Source organism: Callionymus lyra, chromosome 3 (assembly GCF_982586985.1).
Source record: "Callionymus lyra chromosome 3, fCalLyr1.hap1.1, whole genome shotgun sequence".
Lineage (NCBI taxonomy): Eukaryota > Metazoa > Chordata > Actinopteri > Syngnathiformes > Callionymidae > Callionymus > Callionymus lyra.
In genome coordinates this window covers 5,140,129-5,161,081 of record NC_141820.1, presented here as the reverse complement: position 1 = coordinate 5,161,081, position 20,953 = coordinate 5,140,129, and the positions used below count along the sequence as shown (strand labels likewise).

General features: G+C 41.3%; 1 protein-coding gene across 1 annotated transcript; it reads right to left on the bottom strand.

Annotated features, from left to right (window-relative positions):
• Positions 1-186: 186 nt before the first annotated feature.
• On the bottom strand, positions 187-20,724 carry sack1hb (scaffolding CK1 anchoring protein Hb). Its single transcript, XM_087786215.1, has 8 exons — positions 20,442-20,724; positions 7,471-7,628; positions 7,062-7,394; positions 5,879-6,043; positions 5,687-5,811; positions 5,076-5,606; positions 2,657-4,991; positions 187-1,782 (listed from the first exon to the last, which is right to left on the bottom strand). Exons 2-8 carry the CDS (start codon positions 7,597-7,599, stop codon positions 1,762-1,764), a joined length of 3,639 nt encoding a protein of 1,212 aa, XP_087642341.1. The 5' UTR covers positions 7,600-7,628; positions 20,442-20,724; the 3' UTR covers positions 187-1,761.
• Positions 20,725-20,953: the final 229 nt, after the last annotated feature.

The following is a 20,953-nucleotide window of genomic DNA, read 5'->3' as shown; positions in this document are numbered from 1 at the left end:
TTAATAAGGGGTAAAAAGAAAAGTGAACCTTCAATTTGAGGTTTCTCGCCACTAGATGGCAGTATTCACTTCTCCTTTTCCACTAAAGTGAGCCGTTGACTCCTCGTCACGCCTCACAGTCATGACGTCATCACCCACTGGTTTTAAGACACTTTTCTCCACATTCACGACCAGCTTCACACCAACGACTCTTGAATCGACCGTTTATTGTTGCAGTATTTACATCGTCATCCTCCAATTAAAAAAAGAATGTTGACACAGTGTCCACACAGAGAAAACTCTCCATATATTCTTGACTCCCTGGACGTGTGGAAAAGAAAATGTACCGTTTGTTAAACTCAGTCTTTGGTCCCTGATTTCAAACCGGAAGAGGAAGGAAGTCTTTAAGGGGGGGGGGGGACCCCAGAAGTGGCGTATGCAGGCTTGAATGTTTCTCCTTTGACGGGTTCATTTGTGAAGTTTTATTCAAATGGAAAAACATGGTTTCTATTAGTTAAGAAAAGAGCAAATTTCTACTTTATTTACACTATTTAAAGACATATATTTTCACACACAGATTTAATTCCTATTCCATGTTCCTCCAGCACGCGTACACACCTCAAAGGGTGTTATCTTGGGAGGGTAAAGTCTTGGGGTGTGGACTCCCATCAAAACTAGCTATTGTTAGCGCCGCTGAAAAGCCTTGTGTTGTTTGCTTGTGTTGGAATATCTGTGTTGTGTTTTGACTTTCATCTTAACCCACAGAGGAATCGTCAGATACTTTCGATGTGATTGACACAGATCTGCTCTGTCATGTAATGTTGACCTTCAGCTCCGTGACTCCACCTGCACACGGGTGCTATGAGTCATCATCACGAGTCAGCGTGCTTTCATTTTAAACAAATTAAAGCAAATCCAGTTCACGTTTCTATATTTACATTGATCCCTCGTTTGTTGCTGGATAAACAGGTACAACTGATACGTGAGAAAACTTATTTAAACTTGCACACGAGGCGTCATTCCTCTCGAAAACCCTTTCAATCATGGTGACTTGAACACTCTCCCTTCATGCTTTGCCGCCCAGCCAACCTACCGCAGCTGTCGATCTCGGTTGACGTGGCAACAGCTTGGAATGTAACGACAGTACTGTGGCGACCGATGACTTGTCGCGAGAGTTCACCACGGTTCTGTTGGCCCTCTCAGGGAGGCGGGCGTGGTACCGAACATGACTCCCTGAAGCTAGACGGTGAAATCTTGTGCAGCGAAAGCTGTTCAGTGACTCCTACATCTGGACAAGTTCAAATATGTAATTCCTGACGTTCTTTCAAGTACATACAGGTCCGTCTTAGAGATTTGAGCGTTGGCACTTGTGCAGTCGTACATGTATGAACACTATAGTTACAGGTTATTGCTGCTGGAATTCATTGATTTTTTTTTTTCCCTGAGGTACAACATTTGTGTGAGCGACTCCCTCTATCTTAGTCGCACTGCTATCAGCTCAGCCTTTGTGTTTTGGCTGAGACGTTATCCCTCGCTCACTCTGTCAAAAGTCTTTCTTGTCTCGTACCTTTTAAGGTAATGTTGTTCGCCACTTTGGCAAGAAGGCACGTTCGTGTCACGGTATCTTGGTTTTTTTTGAAGTCTTACTACTTGGTGTAGAAGTCCAGGTTGGGCTGAAGGTGCTTTGAAAATGGAGTTGGCACGATCCAGTCTCTTTTGATCAGCTTGTATAAATAGACCCCCCCTCCCCTCAAAAAAAAAAGACCGTTCCTCTTCTTTTCGTTATCCCAGGTTGTTCCCCATCTGTCAACACAACAGGGAGGTCAGTGTCCAACGTTAGTCAAACTACACTTCAATCATGTTGATAAGACTTTGTTTGTATCAGCAGATATTTATACATTTCATTCTCACATATTTTGTCTAAATGATGTTTGTGAGAAAACAAAATTCAAAGATTTAAAAAGACAGTTTGTGCAGTTGACGGACTGACAAATGTGATTCTTCTTCTTGTGAGGATGGCAAGTGCTCAAACTTCTCGGCTTCTCGGTGTACTTATCACTTTTATCACAGTAATATTTTGTGTTTTTACTTTAATATGTCACTTATAAGTAAATCATGGTTTAACAGTTACTATGTAACTAAAGTACTTTGTTATTTATTACTGATAAGCTGCTAAATACATATATCATTATTATTATTGTAACTTTAAAAGTGCATATAAACTAAATGTTTTATCGACTTATTATAATTTTCAGTTTTCTTACAGACTGAACGAAAAACATTAAAAAAAAAAAGTTAATCAAAACAAAAAAAAGTGTTGTTTGCATCCAACCAGCCTGGATATTTTCGTGTACGTGCTCTTTTATACCATATCCATAATGGTTTCTTTATAATAAATGTAGTTTTTGTTTACGTCATCATGTTTCGTCTGGAAACTTTCGATATTTAATGTATTTTGGCCGAAAATCGCAAAAGGATTTTTAGCCATTTTAAGCCGAAAATCCTGGGTGGTTGAAATTTCAACTGTGTATTCCAACAAAATTATACTTTGGCATTTTATCAATAGTTTCAACATTATTTAAATAAACATTATTAACTTGTCATGTTAGTATAAAACCATTTGTGAAAGTCTTGTATAAACCTTTCATCCAAACAACATATTGCAGCGACAGACTACCTCAAAGCGACTGTAGACCTTCTTCTCCTTCCTCAAGCTCTCTATCCTCTTCAGCAGTCCTTCTCTCTCCTGCAGGTTTCCAGGCGCTCGGAGGAATCTGCTCTTCTTGATGGAGTTCTGTCTCTCCAGGCCCTTCTCCCCGGAATCGCTGTCCTTGTCCGCCGACGCCTCTTCTCGCTCCTGCCGGTTCTTCTGGCTGTTGGCCGAGATCTGCTCCAGGATCACTTTGGTGTCGTCTCTCAAGTTGCTGCTGAAGATCACAGAACTTCCCTGCGACTGGTACCGGGAAGGCCCGGAGGTGGTGGTGGATGATTTGTGGTTGGCGGTGGTTTGTTCGCCCGAGGCAGACGCGGCATCTTTGGTCGAGATGGTTTTCTTGTTCATCTCCTCGACCATCTCTTTGACACTGCTCCGATCTTCTCCTGAAGACTTCTTCTCTTTGTCCTTTCCTAAAATTCCCTTGAGTTTTTGAGTGTGCTTCTTCAGGAAGTCCAGTGTCTTCCCCTCACTCTTGCCATCGTTCCCTGCTGTGTTGATGGAGGAGTTGGACCCCATCACCTTCGGCTCTTTGGAGTATTCCCGTGGCAGAGTTGAGGAGCTGTGAGAGCGGATCTTCTTCATCTCACTCTTCTCTGCATCTGTAGCGTCTCCAGACAGGATCTCCTCGCCGCAGGATCGGCGTGGGTTGAGCCCCTTCAGCTTCAGAGTATCCTTTTTGAAAAGTTTGGGTGACGGAAGTTGTTTTAATGTTTTAAAGAGAGTCTCCTTTTTATGACTGTCAGACGAATTCTCCTCTTTGTGAATCTGAATGGGCTCCAGAGTTTTCAGGTAGCTGACTTGAGGTTTGAAAGGGATCAGAGGTGGCTTCGAAGTAATGGACGTTTCTTTCTGGGGAAGATCAGCCGCTTTGCTGGCCAAGTCCGGCTTGTTACGCTCAGGTTCTGCAGACCTGTTTGAGACACTGGGGTTCGTCGTGGTTTGGAGGGGTTCTCTTGAAACATCTTGTTTTGTTTCGGACGGTTCTGTCACTTTTAGTTTTGAGTCCGTCTCCGTTTTTGTGACTTTTCTTTTGGCTGCGAGATCTTTGAAATATTGCAGTCGACTGGCAGGGTCGTTCATGTTCGGCGCCGGAGGTGTGACGACTTCTTCAGCGACTTTGACACTCGTGACTGACTTCACCTCGTCCTTTATCTTCTGGTATTCCATCTTTGTTTTCATATCGTCTCGCAACTGAGCCTCGTTCTGAAGCGGTTTCTCGTCTTTCTCGTCGGATTTCTCTTGTTTCTCCTGAACTGCCTCCTGAATTCTCTCCTCGGCATTCTTCCTCCACTGGTACGGCTCCCGAGTTATGGATCTTCTCTTCTCGAGGATTTGGGAGACAATAGAGGAAGTGCGACCGAGGTCCATCTCTTCATCGTCTTCTGTCGCTGGTTTCATGCCCAGACTTCCGCTGTGCATCTCGGCCTTGGAGGACGAGAAGATGAGCGAGGATCGCAGGCGAGAGCTGCGCTGCAAGGTTGGATTAATCCGGGTCCGGAAGGATTCGTGTTTTGACAGAAGGACTTCTGGAGCGTCCTTGACTCCAACATCAACACCAACCTCTCTTGTTCCTTCTCGCTGTCGTTCCCTCTCAGCCTCCTTCTCTCTTTTCTCTAATATACTCGCTGACGGCAGCAAATCCATAGTCGTCTTTGAAATGGAGGAGTCGAAGCTTATGGCGTCTTGTTGGACAGGCTTTCCAAAGCGTGGCTTCAGGATATCGGGTCTTGGCTTTGGAGGAACCGTTGGATGATCCCTTTTTCCGTAGACATTTGCAGTTCCTTCTGCAGCGAAGGGATCCTGAGACGAAGGAGTATCTTCAAATGCATCTGGTCCTGCCGGTTGGTTTAGACCTTCCTCTCCGTGGTTCTCATACGTGCTCAGGTAGGAACTGATTCTATAATTCCTCAAGCCTTTCTTAGCGTTGTCGTCCTGATCAGTTTCCGGTTCAGATCTTTCGTGAGAAAATGGCTTCTTGGCAGGAGCGTGAGGCTGTGTGGGTGAGGTCTGACAGGTATATGGCTGACCTACGGTCGGCCTCTTGTAGGAGTGTCCTCCTTCATATCGTCCAGCTACTGGAGGCGCTGACAGGCCGTCTGGTCGGGTTAAATCTTCCGAGGAGTAATGAGGCCTTCCATAGTTTCCTAATGTGAGGTCTCGATCCGAACGGTAGCTCGAGTCAGAATGTTGGTCCATAGGGACATGTGAAGGAAAACCACGAAGTCTGTCATAGTGTCCATGACCAGAACCGGGTCCAGGCCCCTCAGAATAGTAATGGCTGCTCTGGGTATGTTCTCTGTAATGATAAAAACATGAATATTAATATATACAGATGAATACTTTTGACAGTAACGGGCAGGTGGATATAAACCATAATCACCTGTGGAAATCTGTCTCGTCCAAATTATTCATGACTCGATGCTTCATGTACTGCCTCGAGGATGTGTAGTTCTCTTGAGTTCCCTCTGCATAGCTGTGCCTTTTGAACGTACTACCGCTAACTTCCACCGCCCTGGAGACAATAGACCTTCCCTGATCTATATATGACTGCTGTGGTCGGAACTGCTGTTGGGCATACTTTCCGATTGTAACTCCTGCCCCAGGATCCATTGTGTGGCGAAATGGGTCGTTCCTCCGAAAAGGTAGCGCAAGGTTGTCTCCGTAGGGGAAGGCAGAAGGGAGCTCGGGTTGCCTTCGGAAGCCTATAGGGTTCCGCAATGATTGGGACCTCATGAGGCCAAACTGGCTGCTCAAGTAGTTGCCGCTGTCTGGTACAGCCAGGGATTGGTCGATTACAAGAGGCTCCGACTGGGCATAGAGAATTCGAAACTCTTCGTCAAAAGACCCAACCAGTTCGCCCAGGAAGAGGTGGGCAATGCAGCGGTGAATCTTTTCATAGGACCACATAAAACTGTGAAAATAAGAAGACACACCCAAGAGATTAGGACCAAGAATCCAACTGTTCCCATGGAATGTAAATCCTAGTCTTACCTGTAATTCCCACTGAGCACAGCCCGACAGTCAACCAGGAGGAAACGATCTTTCACCTGTCCCTTGAAGGACTTCCCCGAGCGTGTGAAATAGGTGATGCCAGGTACGGATCTGACGCGCATCATCTGCAAAAATAAAAACAACACTTTTATTCATCATGAACACCGTCAACGCGCTTCATTGAAAGCCTACATGAATCAGATCCAAGTTGACTTTGCAGCTCAACACCATCGAGACAAAGTGATGCGAGTCCTGTTCGTCCAGCAGAACGTAGACGGGGATATGGCGTGCGGCGGCTTCTAGGAGGTCGGCGAAAATGTCCACATCCGTGAACATGTCCATCACAATAGCGATGACCTGGAAGAGAAAATAAGAAAGTAAAGACTTGTTTTAGACACTTATTAGAAAGCGTAAGAAAAAAAGCCGAACATAACATACGCGTGTCAAACGACATCAACTTCAGTTATTTGTTGAGTAACGAACAACAGATACAATGGAGGACACACAACTTTTTGATGCAAGCTTGTCCATCCAGTTCGCATAATTAATAATGATCTACTCAATCCTTTAAGTGCTTTCTTAATCCTAAGGCACAGGAAGTACCGATCACGCAACCATTTCCAGTAAAAAAAACAAAAACATTTAACAATTTTTAAGGGAGAGTAATCCGACCATCAATCATCTACGCTTCATCAGATGTAGAGCCGCAGAGCAAAGAATATCCTCTCACTGATAGGTTTATACATATAGTCTCTCCAACAGGTACTGGGTTTGCTCTGAGGTCTCCTTCAAAGGAGCTTTGAAGGAGCCTTTTGGCTTAACTTTTTCCTCAACACAACTGATTTAAGGTATGCCATTCTCCAGGAGGACCCTTAATCAGAGACCCTGTCCGTCTCAACTGAGGTTCCATGTCCCAAAGGTCAGTTAAGAATCTCAAGTTAGGAGCACTGAGGCCTTTACGGTTTTCTGATGCCTTATCTCCACTTCACCGACCTTTGTGATCCCTAATAAAAGACATTTTATACTGTTCATCTAAGAAGAGGTATTCATGTACCGTATTTTCCGGACTATAAGTGTCTCCGGAGTACAAGTCGCTCCAGCCATAAAATGCATGATAAAGAAAGAAAAAACATATAGAAGTCTCACTGGAGTATAAGTTGCATTTTATTTATAAGATTTATAAAATCCAACACCAAGAACAGACAAGTTTAGTGTAAAAATAACATGTGAAATGATATACCGTTAATAATGTGTTAATAATTTCACACATAAGTCGCTCCAGAGTATAAGTCGCACCCCCGGACAAACTATGAAAAAAACTGCCACTTATAGTCCGGAAAATACGGTAATTAAAACACAAATCCTCTGTTCTTACCTGGCGAGCGTTCTTGATGAGTCTCCTGGCCTGCTCCTTGATGCTGGGCATGTCCGGGTCAGACGGGTTGACTAGAGTCGTGACCTCCGTGGCTCCGATCGCACTGACCGGGACCGTTGGCCATCCGAGATCCAGACCCGGAGCAGCCACGTCGGACTGCATGGGCCAGTAGGTGTCCGAGGAGCTGTCGTCCTTGTTGACTCCTTCTTGGTAGGTCAGCTCGGGGTAGCTGCTGGTCAACGTGGGGACCTGGACCTTCTCCCTGATGTAATCTATCTCCGGCTGCGCTAGAAAGCTAACCACGTCTGCGCTCTGCAAGAACTCGTGATAGCCCTGGAAGAACGCGAGAAGGGACAAGTTGATTTCTAAACGGCGTCTTAGATGTATTGTGACAGGGATTGGATCGTACCATCGTGTCGTTTTCTAAAAGTGCATCGATGGCCAGACGGTATTCTTCCTTGTAGTGCGGCGGAAGGTAGTCTTTGTGCAGCGGGTTGTTATTATCGCCCAACGACGAGTTCTGTGAACGATGAGCCATGTTTGCAGAGCTGGGAGAGGCAGGAGGACCTGAAAAAAACATCGGATTAGAATGTTGAAGTGCCAGCAGCGGAGACGAATACTGCTTAACTAAATACTGAAGTGGAATTATTGTCAGATTGAAACAGTCGACGGGGAAGACACACGTAGAGAGGATTCTAAATCGTACAGTTGTGTTAGTACGTCTAGTGAACGGGTGACATGTCCATGTTGTTTCCTACCCCTATCCCAGGGTAGCTGGGATTGGCCCCAGCCCACTGAAATACTAAGACATAAAAGAAAACGTGGAAAGCCTAAAACACAGTTGTCAGCACAACGTTATAAGTATTGATGCAAGAACTGAAGTGTTATTGAAAAGAAAACATGGGAAATGTTCTTCCTTATATATATATATATCAACAACAAACTTAAGAAAACAAGCTCCAATAATAACTTTTTACATGAGTTTTCTTAGATTCATGATTGCAGTATTACTATACTTTTTCTATCAGTGCAGTAAACGTTACATTACTGTGAAACTTTCATCTTATCTCCACGACCTTCGCCTCGGAGTGAGGAGATAAAATACCATAAAATACCATAAAATCTAACACATCAATGATATTATTATGATTATTATGACAAATTAACATGTAAAAGTCAAAACACAAGAAATTCTCAAAAGTGCCCGAAACTACATGATAAACAGGAAAGTTTTCTTCTTTAGCTTTCCTTTAAAATTGTAATATATGTGGTTGACAAATATATGACACACTACTTTGTGTTGTTTTGTAGTTATTGTGGTACCTTAATTAATGCTAAATAATGTAGCTGCATTTCCAAATTCGTTTAATAAACGCAAAATAAATCATGTGATTTGTGATTTTTACGAGCGAGAAAAAAACAGAAGTCAATGTCATTTCCTTAACCCTTCTGGGGGAAAACAAATGTGTTTGTGGTATCCCTTGGGTTGTCTCTGGGTCAAGCTCCACCACTGCATTTGTATTTATGGAGGCCAGGGAGGTCATTGAACCGCTAAATTCTCTCGTATAATCTTGCTTTTAAAGAATGACGACGTGAAAAAGAGAAGGAGAAGCGTGACAACAGGACTTTGGCTCTTCTGGGCCCGAAAGGATATTTGAGATTGAAAGAAACCAGTCGAGTGTTTCTATTGACTTGGATATCTTTGGCGTGTTTTTTGGCGTAAATCAGTAAAGTTCTACCTAACCTAACCTAACCTAACCTAACCCAACCTAACTTAATTTAACTTAACCTAATATAACCTAACCTAACCAAATATAACCTAATTTAACTTAATCTAACCTAACCTAACCTAACTTAATTTAACCTAATCTAACCTAACCTAACCTAACTAAATATAACCTAATCTAACCTAACCTAATTTAACCTAATCTAACCTAACCTAACCTAACCTAATCTAACCTAACCTAACCTAACCTAATCTAACCAAACCTAACCTAACCTAAACTTACCGAACCTAATCTAACCTAACCTAACCGAACCTAATCTAACCTAACCAAACCTAACCTAACCTAACCTAACCTAACCTAACCTAACCAAACCTAACCTGACCTAATCTAACCTAATCTAACCAAACCTAACCTAACCTAATCTAACCAAACCTAACCTAACCTAACCTAATCTAATCTAACCAAACCTAACCTAACCTAACCTAACCTAACCAAACCTAACTTAGCCTAATCTAACCTAACCTAACCTAACCAAACCTAACCTAACCTAATCTAACCAAACCTAACCTAACCTAACCTAACCCTAATCTAACCTAACCTAATCTAACCTAACCTAACCTAACCTAACCTAAACTAACCTAATCTAACCAAACCTAACCTAATCTAACCTAACCAAACCTAACCTAACCTAACCTAATCTAACCTAATCTAACCAAACCTAACCAAACCTAACCAAACCTAACCTAACCTAACCTAACCTAACCTAACCTAATCTAACCAAACCTAACCAAACCTAACCAAACCTAACCTAACCTAACCTAAACTAACCTAACCTAACCTAAACTAACCTAACCTAAACTAACCTAACCTAACCTAACCTAATCTAACCAAACCTAACCAAACCTAACCAAACCTAACCTAACCTAACCTAACCTAACCTAACCTAAACTAACCTAACCTAACCTAACCTAACTTCTGAGAATCCTCTCCACTCGTCCCTCCACGGATCCATCCATTGTGTTGCCTTCAATCAAACGCTGAAGGGTGAGGTTGCAAAGGCATGTGGAGGTGCAGCGACAGGTTCTTTCTCATCCTCGCTCAACATGTCGGGGCGTCACGTCAGCAGACGCCGCTCGGACACGGAGCTGGTGAGAGTGTTTGAGAGTTTGATAGTAAACTATGATACGACGGCTCAGTTCGGACGCTTGAAGAAGTTCTTGTTAAGACGTTTCTCTCGTCGATGCATTGGTGCAGAAGCTGTTCTTCTAACACGACAACCTCTCGACTGACTCCTGCCACAGATGCTCAGCAAATACATCAATACCTGTTTGTTCAACAAACGTCGTTCTGGTCGACACTGACGAGCAAACACACGAGGGAACACTGAGAAGAGACGCAACATCTGGTAGAAGGTCTGACAGGAACTCTGCTTCTGATCATGTGGTCGGAGCAGCAACAAGTGTGAGGAGGTTAACAAGACTTTTGATCAAAAGCTGGAATAGATTCTTTACAAAGTGACTCACGGACACGAGTCTAACATCTCAACGTCAGTTAATTACGTGAATATGCAGTATTTTAATCGTGGTATCTTTGGAGAACCTTAAAGTTCTTTTGTGCTGAATTGCTTCTTGTCTTCGGGTTCGTTCTGTTAACCAACAATAAACAGTTTTGACTTCATGTGTTAGAAAATATCGATACACCGACTGGTATTTTTTCACGATACTGTATCGATATTACACTGCACTGTTTTTTCAAATCATATATAATTCATATTGAGTATAGTATTTCGATATTTTAAATAAATAATTCACATACAACTTTTGTTCATTTTCGTGTTGCAAGTAAACTTCTGGATTCTAGATGCATAGGAAAGAATCAAATACCACGAGATCTCAGTGATGACTGAGGATGAGAGGATACAGTGAGTCCAGCAGGTTTAAAGCTGATGTTTGGACATATTTTGGTTTGAAAACAAATGAAAGCAGTTACGACTTCGTCAAGAGTCATGTGGTCTGTAAATACTACAACACCAGAGTCAAGTACTGGACAATAATACACATATATACTTGTTACTACACTATCACAACACCAGAGTCAAGTACTGGACAATAATACACATATATACTTGTTACTACACTATCACAACACCAGAGTCAAGTACTGGACAATACTACACATATATACTTGTTACTACACTATCACAACACCAGAGTCAAGTACTGGACAATACTACACATATATACTTGTTACTACACTATCACAACACCAGAGTCAAGTACTCCACAATACTACACATATATACTTGTTACTACACTATCACAACACCAGAGTCAATTACTGGACAATACTACACATATATACTTGTTACTACACTATCACAACACCAGAGTCAAGTACTGGACAATACTACACATATATACTTGTTACTACACTATCACAACATCAGAGTCAAGTACTGGACAATACTACACATGTATTCTTGTTACTACACTATCACAACACCAGAGTCAAGTACTGGACAATACTACACATATATACTTATTACTACACTATCACAACACCAGAGTCAAGTACTGGACAATACTACACATATATACTGGTTACTACACTATCACAACACCAGAGTCAAGTACTGGACAATACTACACATATATACTTGTTACTACACTATCACAACACCAGAGTCAAGTACTGGACAATACTACACATGTATTCTTGTTACTACACTATCACAACACCAGAGTCAAGTACTGGACAATACTACACATATATACTTGTTACTACACTATCACAACACCAGAGTCAAGTACTGGACAATACTACACATATATACTGGTTACTACACTATCACAACACCAGAGTCAAGTACTGGACAATACTACACATATATACTTGTTACTACACTATCACAACACCAGAGTCAAGTACTGGACAATACTACACATATATACTTGTTACTACACTATCACAACACCAGAGTCAAGTACTGGACAATACTACACATATATACTTGTTACTACACTATCACAACATCAGAGTCAAGTACTGGACAATACTACACATGTATTCTTGTTACTACACTATCACAACACCAGAGTCAAGTACTGGACAATACTACACATATATACTTGTTACTACACTATCACAACACCAGAGTCAAGTACTGGACAATACTACACATATATACTGGTTACTACACTATCACAACACCAGAGTCAAGTACTGGACAATACTACACATATATACTTGTTACTACACTATCACAACACTAGAGTCAAGTACTGGACAATACTACACGTATATACTTGTTACTACACTATCACAACACCAGAGTCAAGTACTGGACAATACTACAAATATATACTTGTTACTACGTACACTATCACAACACCAGAGTCAAGTACTGGACAATACTACACATATATACGTGTTACTACACTATCACAACACCAGAGTCAAGTACTCGACAATACTACACATATATACTTGTTACTACACTATCACAACACCAGAGTCAAGTACTCGACAATACTACACATATATACTTGTTACTACACTATCACAACACCAGAGTCAAGTACTAGACAATACTACACGTAGTTAGTACTACATTAGTGAGAATGTTTGACTGGTTCGTTGTTATCTTTGATACCTCGGATGGTACTACTATAGCTTCGACGGTTTGTACAAATATAATTCAGTGCTAGTTTTGCTAGTTTTTGCACTGTGTACTGGTTTAAAGTCGCCATTTTATTCAGGACCTTCAGATAAATTAGTTTGAATAAATCCAATGGAGTTTTTGTTTCCACTTCTTTTCACTAGTTTATGTTTTTTTTAGTAAACTTGACTAAATCAAGCGTCAAGACTCACATGTTAATGTTACTTCAGAAAATCTTAAAACCAAACACCTTTCCGACAGTATTAATCAATCAATGATCAATGATATTGTCATACATACAGTATATCACCACTGGTTCCTGACGTCAACAGTGAGGTGTGTGTGTGTGTGTGTGTGTGTGTGACAGTGCGGTGGGTGTGTGTGTGTGTGTGTGTGTGTGTGTGTGTGTGACAGTGAGGTGTGTGTGTGTGTGTGTGTGTGTGTGTGACAGTGAGGTGGGTGGGTGTGTGTGTGTGTGTGTGTGTGTGTGTGTGTGACAGTGAGGTGTGTGTGTGTGTGTGTGTGTGTGTGTGTGTGTGTGTGTGTGTGACAGTGAGGTGTGTGTGTGTGTGTGTGTGACAGTGAGGTGGGTGTGTGTGTGTGTGTGTGTGTGTGTGTGACAGTGAGGTGTGTGTGTGTGTGTGTGTGTGACAATGAGGTGTGTGTGTGTGTGTGTGTGTGACAGTGAGGTGGGTGTGTGTGTGTGTGACAGTGAGGTGTGTGTGTGTGTGAGACAGTGAGGTGGGTGTGTGTGTGTGTGTGTGTGTGTGACAGTGAGGTGTGTGTGTGTGTGTGACAGTGAGGTGGGTGTGTGTGTGTGTGTGTGTGCGTGACAGTGAGGTGTGTGTGTGTGTGTGTGTGACAGTGAGGTGTGCGTGTGTGTGTGTGTGACAGTGAGGTGTGCGTGTGTGTGTGACAGTGAGGTGTGTGTGTGTGTGTGTGTGTGACAGTGAGGTGTGCGTGTGTGTGTGTGTGACAGTGAGGTGTGCGTGTGTGTGCGTGTGTGTGTGACAGTGAGGTGTGTGTGTGTGTGTGACAGTGAGGTGTGCGTGTGTGTGTGTGTGTGTGTGCGTGTGTGTGTGTGTGACAGTGAGGTGTGCGTGTGTGTGCGTGTGTGTGTGTGTGACAGTGAGGTGTGTGTGTGTGTGTGACAGTGAGGTGTGCGTGTGTGTGTGTGTGTGTGACAGTGAGGTGGGTGTGTGTGTGTGACAGTGAGGTGTGCGTGTGTGTGTGTGTGACAGTGAGGTGTGTGTGTGTGTGTGACAGTGAGGTGTGCGTGTGTGTGTGTGTGTGTGTGACAGTGAGGTGTGTGTGTGTGTGTGTGTGTGTGTGTGTGTGTGTGTGTGTGTGTGTGTGTGTGTGTGTGTGTGACCTCCAGGGCCTGACAGAAGACCTGAGTGTGTAAAAAGGTTGCAGAGAAGTCCGTCACTCGACCGTGAACGTCGAGGCTCCGCCTACTTTCCGAGTCAGATCTGGCTTCAGGATGAGTCATCGTGGGCTTCTTGGCTGGTGCTGGTCGTGACTCATCTTCCTGACTCACTTTACGAATGGAACTTCTGCGGTTGCCGTTCCCCGTCCAACGTTCCACGCCGGGCAGCAGAGTTTCCCCTCCGGCTGAGGAAGGATTGGAGCTCCAGCGTACTTGTTATTACACACTAACTTGATCGTACCCTCAAAGTACTTGTTATTACACACTAACTTGATCGTACCCTCAAAGTACTTGTTATTACACACTAACTTGATCGTACCCTCAAAGTACTTGTTATTACACACTAACTTGATCGTACCCTCAAAGTACTTGTTATTACACACTAACTTGAGCGTACCCTCAAAGTACTTGTTATTACACACTAACTTGATCGTACCCTCAAAGTACTTGTTATTACACACTAACTTGATCGTACCCTCAAAGTACTTGTTATTACACACTAACTTGATCGTACCCTCAAAGTACTTGTTATTACACACTAACTTGATCGTACCCTCAAAGTACTTGTTATTACACACTAACTTGATCGTACCCTCAAAGTACTTGTTATTACACACTAACTTGAGCGTACCCTCAAAGTACTTGTTATTACACACTAACTTGAGCGTACCCTCAAAGTACTTGTTATTACACACTAACTTGATCGTACCCTCAAAGTACTTGTTATTACACACTAACTTGATCGTACCCTCAAAGTACTTGTTATTACACACTAACTTGATCGTACCCTCAAAGTACTTGTTATTACACACTAACTTGATCGTACCCTCAAAGTACTTGTTATTACACACTAACTTGATCGTACCCTCAAAGTACTTGTTATTACACACTAACTTGATCGTACCCTCAAAGTACTTGTTATTACACACTAACTTGATCGTACCCTCAAAGTACTTGTTATTACACACTAACTTGATCGTACCCTCAAAGTACTTGTTATTACACACTAACTTGATCGTACCCTCAAAGTACTTGTTATTACACACTAACTTGATCGTACCCTCAAAGTACTTGTTATTACACACTAACTTGATCGTACCCTCAAAGTACTTGTTATTACACACTAACTTGATCGTACCCTCAAAGTACTTGTTATTACACACTAACTTGATCGTACCCTCAAAGTACTTGTTATTACACACTAACTTGATCGTACCCTCAAAGTACTTGTTATTACACACTAACTTGATCGTACCCTCAAAGTACTTGTTATTACACACTAACTTGATCGTACCCTCAAAGTACTTGTTATTACACACTAACTTGATCGTACCCTCAAAGTACTTGTTATTACACACTAACTTGATCGTACCCTCAAAGTACTTGTTATTACACACTAACTTGATCGTACCCTCAAAGTACTTGTTATTACACACTAACTTGATCGTACCCTCAAAGTACTTGTTATTACACACTAACTTGATCGTACCCTCAAAGTACTTGTTATTACACACTAACTTGATCGTACCCTCAAAGTACTTGTTATTACACACTAACTTGATCGTACCCTCAAAGTACTTGTTATTACACACTAACTTGATCGTACCCTCAAAGTACTTGTTATTACACACTAACTTGATCGTACCCTCAAAGTACTTGTTATTACACACTAACTTGATCGTACCCTCAAAGTACTTGTTATTACACACTAACTTGATCGTACCCTCAAAGTACTTGTTATTACACACTAACTTGATCGTACCCTCAAAGTACTTGTTATTACACACTAACTTGATCGTACCCTCAAAGTACTTGTTATTACACACTAACTTGATCGTACCCTCAAAGTACTTGTTATTACACACTAACTTGATCGTACCCTCAAAGTACTTGTTATTACACACTAACTTGATCGTACCCTCAAAGTACTTGTTATTACACACTAACTTGATCGTACCCTCAAAGTACTTGTTATTACACACTAACTTGATCGTACCCTCAAAGTACTTGTTATTACACACTAACTTGATCGTACCCTCAAAGTACTTGTTATTACACACTAACTTGATCGTACCCTCAAAGTACTTGTTATTACACACTAACTTGATCGTACCCTCAAAGTACTTGTTATTACACACTAACTTGATCGTACCCTCAAAGGACTTGTTATTACACACTAACTTGATCGTACCCTCAAAGTACTTGTTATTACACACTAACTTGATCGTACCCTCAAAGGACTTGTTATTACACACTAACTTGATCGTACCCTCAAAGTACTTGTTATTACACACTAACTTGATCGTACCCTCAAAGGACTTGTTATTACACACTAACTTGATCGTACCCTCAAAGTACTTGTTATTACACACTAACTTGATCGTACCCTCAAAGTACTTGTTATTACACACTAACTTGATCGTACCCTCAAAGTACTTGTTATTACACACTAACTATGTGCAGCTTCAGACATGTTTCTACGGATTTAATGATAGAAAAGGTCGAACTAGAGTCTGTTGGAAATATGAACATGTTGTGACAAACATTAAATATGTTGAGAACACAAAAATGAACAAATCCCACGTGTGTTTTCTTGGTCTATTGAAGAAAAATCGAGTCAAATAAATGTTTTTTAAAAGCGTGTTATAAATACATTGTTATGATTTGGATCATCAAACTACAAGCTCAGCAGAAAATGTATTTTTGGTGTCAAACAAAATGTAAAAAATGTTTTTTAATATATTTAAATGTATAAAATACAATATAAAAAAATCCAGATTAAAACATGGCGTTCATTTCTTAATTCTAATTTAAGGGTCTTTTAAACAAGAAACCTCTGCATGAACTTTAATTCAAGCTCAGTTTGCTACACAATGATTAAAGTTTGTTTAACAGTCTTTTATTTTGAAAGCAGATGTTTTCCTGCGTCACTCATTTCCTGCCGAGAGATCGACATCATCGCAGCGACGCATGTCTTCTCTTTTGAGTCTTTTGAAGGAATTTTCATTAGTTGTATTTTTCAAATAACTCTCGTTGAAATGAGTCCAGGGTTCGCAGTACTTGTACCGTGTAAGACCAGACCTAGTATTTGTAAGGTATTTTCAAACACAACCTTCAGTGTAATTATATTTGTTTGACACATTCATACAACGTTATTTAACATTTAGAGAAGAAGTAATACTGGTTTATAATCCAGCGTCATCAAGTATTTAATAGATTTAATTCAAGTCTCTTGTTATTACATTTTAATTAAAAATAAAACCGTTGATGAGGCTTCATTTGTTCTTTATCTTTAACTCGTATACAAGCTCCTTCTAACTTGTGTACATTATCAAAGTTCTGCTGCTAAAGATACTTTATTGGTTTATTTTACAGCACTTGTGAATTTACGCTACAAGCTCTTGGGTTTTTATTACATATATTACATATTTATCTGGATATTTGTGTTTAAATATGTTGTTACAAACTAAAGAATAGTTAAAAAGGTGAAAATAAATGAAATATTTACATTCAAACTATGCTTGTTTTGTTATGTTTTAATTCATATATTTATTTTGTGTCTACAAATATTTACATATTCTATCCGATTTTAAATAAAATCATCATCGTTTCAGAATTAAATTTGTATTTACATTGTAATTACAAGACAGTGTTTCCACTTAAATCTCTTGAGCTTCACCTCTTATTATACTTAAGGTTTATTATAAGTTTACATACATGATTATAAACCATCATAACTTCTTATAAATGTGTAATTATACACCTGGAACGTGTGACCAACCAAAGTCTCTGAGAAAAACGATCCTTTAAACTCAAATACTGTGAGTTTTTTCTGATATTTATATTTTTCTCGTCTTGTACTAAACAGTATTTTAAACACTCGTACGGTTGGTTTAGTTTAAGTCACTCGAGGACTTCAGTTAAAACGAGTCACGGTTTCAACACCCGAGCGTCGGACATTCAAACTGATATTACCGCCTGGATGGTTGCCATAGCAACACAGGTGTAGGATAAAGACCCTCCCGGCCCGTCGACAAAGAGGGTCAGAAACTCTAGCCCTCGGCAGGTTTCGGTGACTCAGATACGAGCCGACGCGGGAACGTTTCATTCCCGGTATTCCTGCGTCCGCACGGGCGGAGGAGGCCAGGGCTCCGTCTCCGTCCCTTTTTTTACGAGACGTCGCCGTCCTGCTCGTAGCACTTTCTCTTCGCGGCACATTCTGAACACGCCTCGTAGACAAACAATGTCATTCCTGCGTCAGATGGTGGCGCAGGAGACGACGACACCTGAGAACAGGTCGGGATGGACGAGCCAGTCGGCCACGTCGGCCATCTTTGTTTTCAGTGGCAGCAGAACTTTTGAAATGTTGCATTTTTTCAGCGAAATTTTTTTTAAATAATGGAATTCAATCATTATTTCCTCTTGGTTTAATATTTTCTTTTTTTACCCGTAAAGTTTATTATTCTAATCCCAATAGTTGGAAAATAAACCTTCTTAATTCAATATATCTACTCCCATCAGTATGTGTGAATGGCTGTCAAAGCGCTTTGTGACCCTGGTCTAGAAAGGCACTATATAAATAGAGATTATTATTATTATTATATAAACGTTGTTATAATAAGAGCCTCCAGACTAAACCAACAGAGCACCGAGCTACTGGATCAAACCTTCAGCCAATCATGAGCCTCAACACAGTCACATGTTGTATTGAATTTAGAACATTTGAATGCTTGGAATAAGAATATAAAACTTAAAAATACTTTTTTTTTTGTTGTTGTTGTATTCAATTTTTTGAAATGAAACCAATTGAAGCTTTAAAATGAAGAAACGACTGAATTCAAGTATTAAATCAAATCAATCTAACTGTGAAATGTACAGATTATTGGATTCAATCGTTAAATGCTTAAAAAAAACATCATTTCAATAAAATTAATTCAAATTTTCAACATTTCAAACGTTCAACTGCGTCAACATTCCCACGACGCACGTCCGTAGACGATCATCACACCTCAGTGCGGCTGTTGAGCGCCACACAAAAGACACACACTGAGGCCAGGTGTGTGTGTGTGTGTGTGTCTGTGTGTGTACAGTGCATGTGAGTCTCTGCCCTCTTTTCACACACTCACTCTGCTTGAAAAACAAGTCTTCTCAGATCCTGCGAACGTCGGGGAACGACTCGAATGTTTTCTCAAACTGTGTGTTTTTTACCACGTTTCTGTTCAGTTGAAGTCGAAGCTTCGGCGACGAGGTTGGATGGAGTCGCGAGAACAACGAAGACGATCCATAAACGCAGCCATAAAGATACGGAGTCGTCGAGCAAAGTCTAGCCTTTCCTATCGTATCGTTCAATCACAATCTGATGGGATTTTCTCGACCAACACCCGACTCCGGGCGTCATTTTAACCACGTCTACGGTTTCACCAAAACTCCCGTCGTTTTCAAACCGTATTCACTCGCACGCCGTGGACTTTTGACGTCCCACAATGCACTGCAACGACGGTCTTAAATCGAGATCGAATCATACATGTGAGAATAAAACTCATACAATCGTTTCCAGCCCTCGGGGACTCGATTACAGTATTGACATTGAAACGTTACAGCAGACGTAGATATAAAACGTCATTAAACTTAAATCTGTGGAAAACTTAAAGTGTAGATGATGCAACCGGAGGTAGTTACACTTTAACTACTGTGTGGTTTGAAACATGTTTGTTTTTAGGGATTTAACCACCTAAATACTTCAAGAACCTCTAAAATATAAAAATATATATCCGTATAAAAGGACAAAGATATGAACACGTGATTAAATAAACACTTTCACGTCATAATATCTTCTATCGTAGATGATAAACATGGTTCACAGCAGCAGTTCATGGACCTCATCACGACTCAAGACTCCCAGGGTTCACAGGTCAAGTGAGAACTAATGCTTGAAACTACCACGAACTTCTACCTTTCTTTTGCACGAACAACAAGAGTTCTAGCATCTGATCCCACAGTTCTCGTCTACACGAGCAAATATTAACATTATTAAGAACCTTTCTGTCCGTAAACTATGGTACTGACCACTGCGACCGCTGGATGTATCAACAAGTCCCACTGAAGTTCTATTCAAATACAAAATACTTCACTTACTCTTCAGTGAACGAGACGAAATTTCATCGCACATTCAAAAACGATCCTTAAACTCGAGTTTGTAATAATCTTAATTATTATTATTATTAAAAGTGTTTTTCTCGCACATGAGCAACAATAAAGTCAAATACTTCACGTGTCATGTAGTCTCAGGTGTGCTGTGTTTGCTCGCCCTTGACATCTCAGGTGCACCTGAACGCACCATCGAGCTCCATTGATGTATTTAAACACGACATTCGTTTCTTTCTCGATGTTTTCAACGAAGGTTAAAAGAGAGTTTCGTGTTACGTCACACGGTCACAGAAGTTATTTACCTGCGGTGCGTTCAAGTGCAACGAGAGAACATAGAAAAGTACAGCTTCGTTAAGTCAAACCAGCACCAGACGTTTTTTCTCTATTGTTCGCTGAAAGTCCGTCCATGATCCTCCTACCTCCGAGCAAGACTCTCTGGCTCCCGGACCTCCAGTCACATTCCTCGGTGCGTTCAGGCTCCTCCGCCCGGCGGGTCAACGCTCCACAGGGGCCCCCGCAGAGAGGCTCTCAGGGGGGTCAGACGGACGCGGAGCTCGGCGGGGAATGAGGAAGAAGAAGGAGAAGAAGAAGAAGAAGAAGAAGAAGGTTGGGCGACGTGAAGAGAGGAGGGTTTTCCCGAGAGAGAGAGAGAGAGAGAGAGAGAGAGAGAGAGAGAGAGAGAGAGAGAGAGAAAAAGAGAGAGAGAAACTCCTCCCTGGGCGCTTCTTTCAAAAGATGCTCGTCACTCGTTTGTCACAAAGTCTTCTTTGTTTCTCCAGGATCAGTGAGCGACAGAAGGACGAGGTTGTGGGTTCAAAAAATCCTTGTTTTCGTGTGTTTTTTTGACTACAAATTCTTTTTTTTACACTTTATTACTTGATAAAGTAGCTCTGGAATCTGGACGAACGAGAGGTTACGAGAGTCCATGATG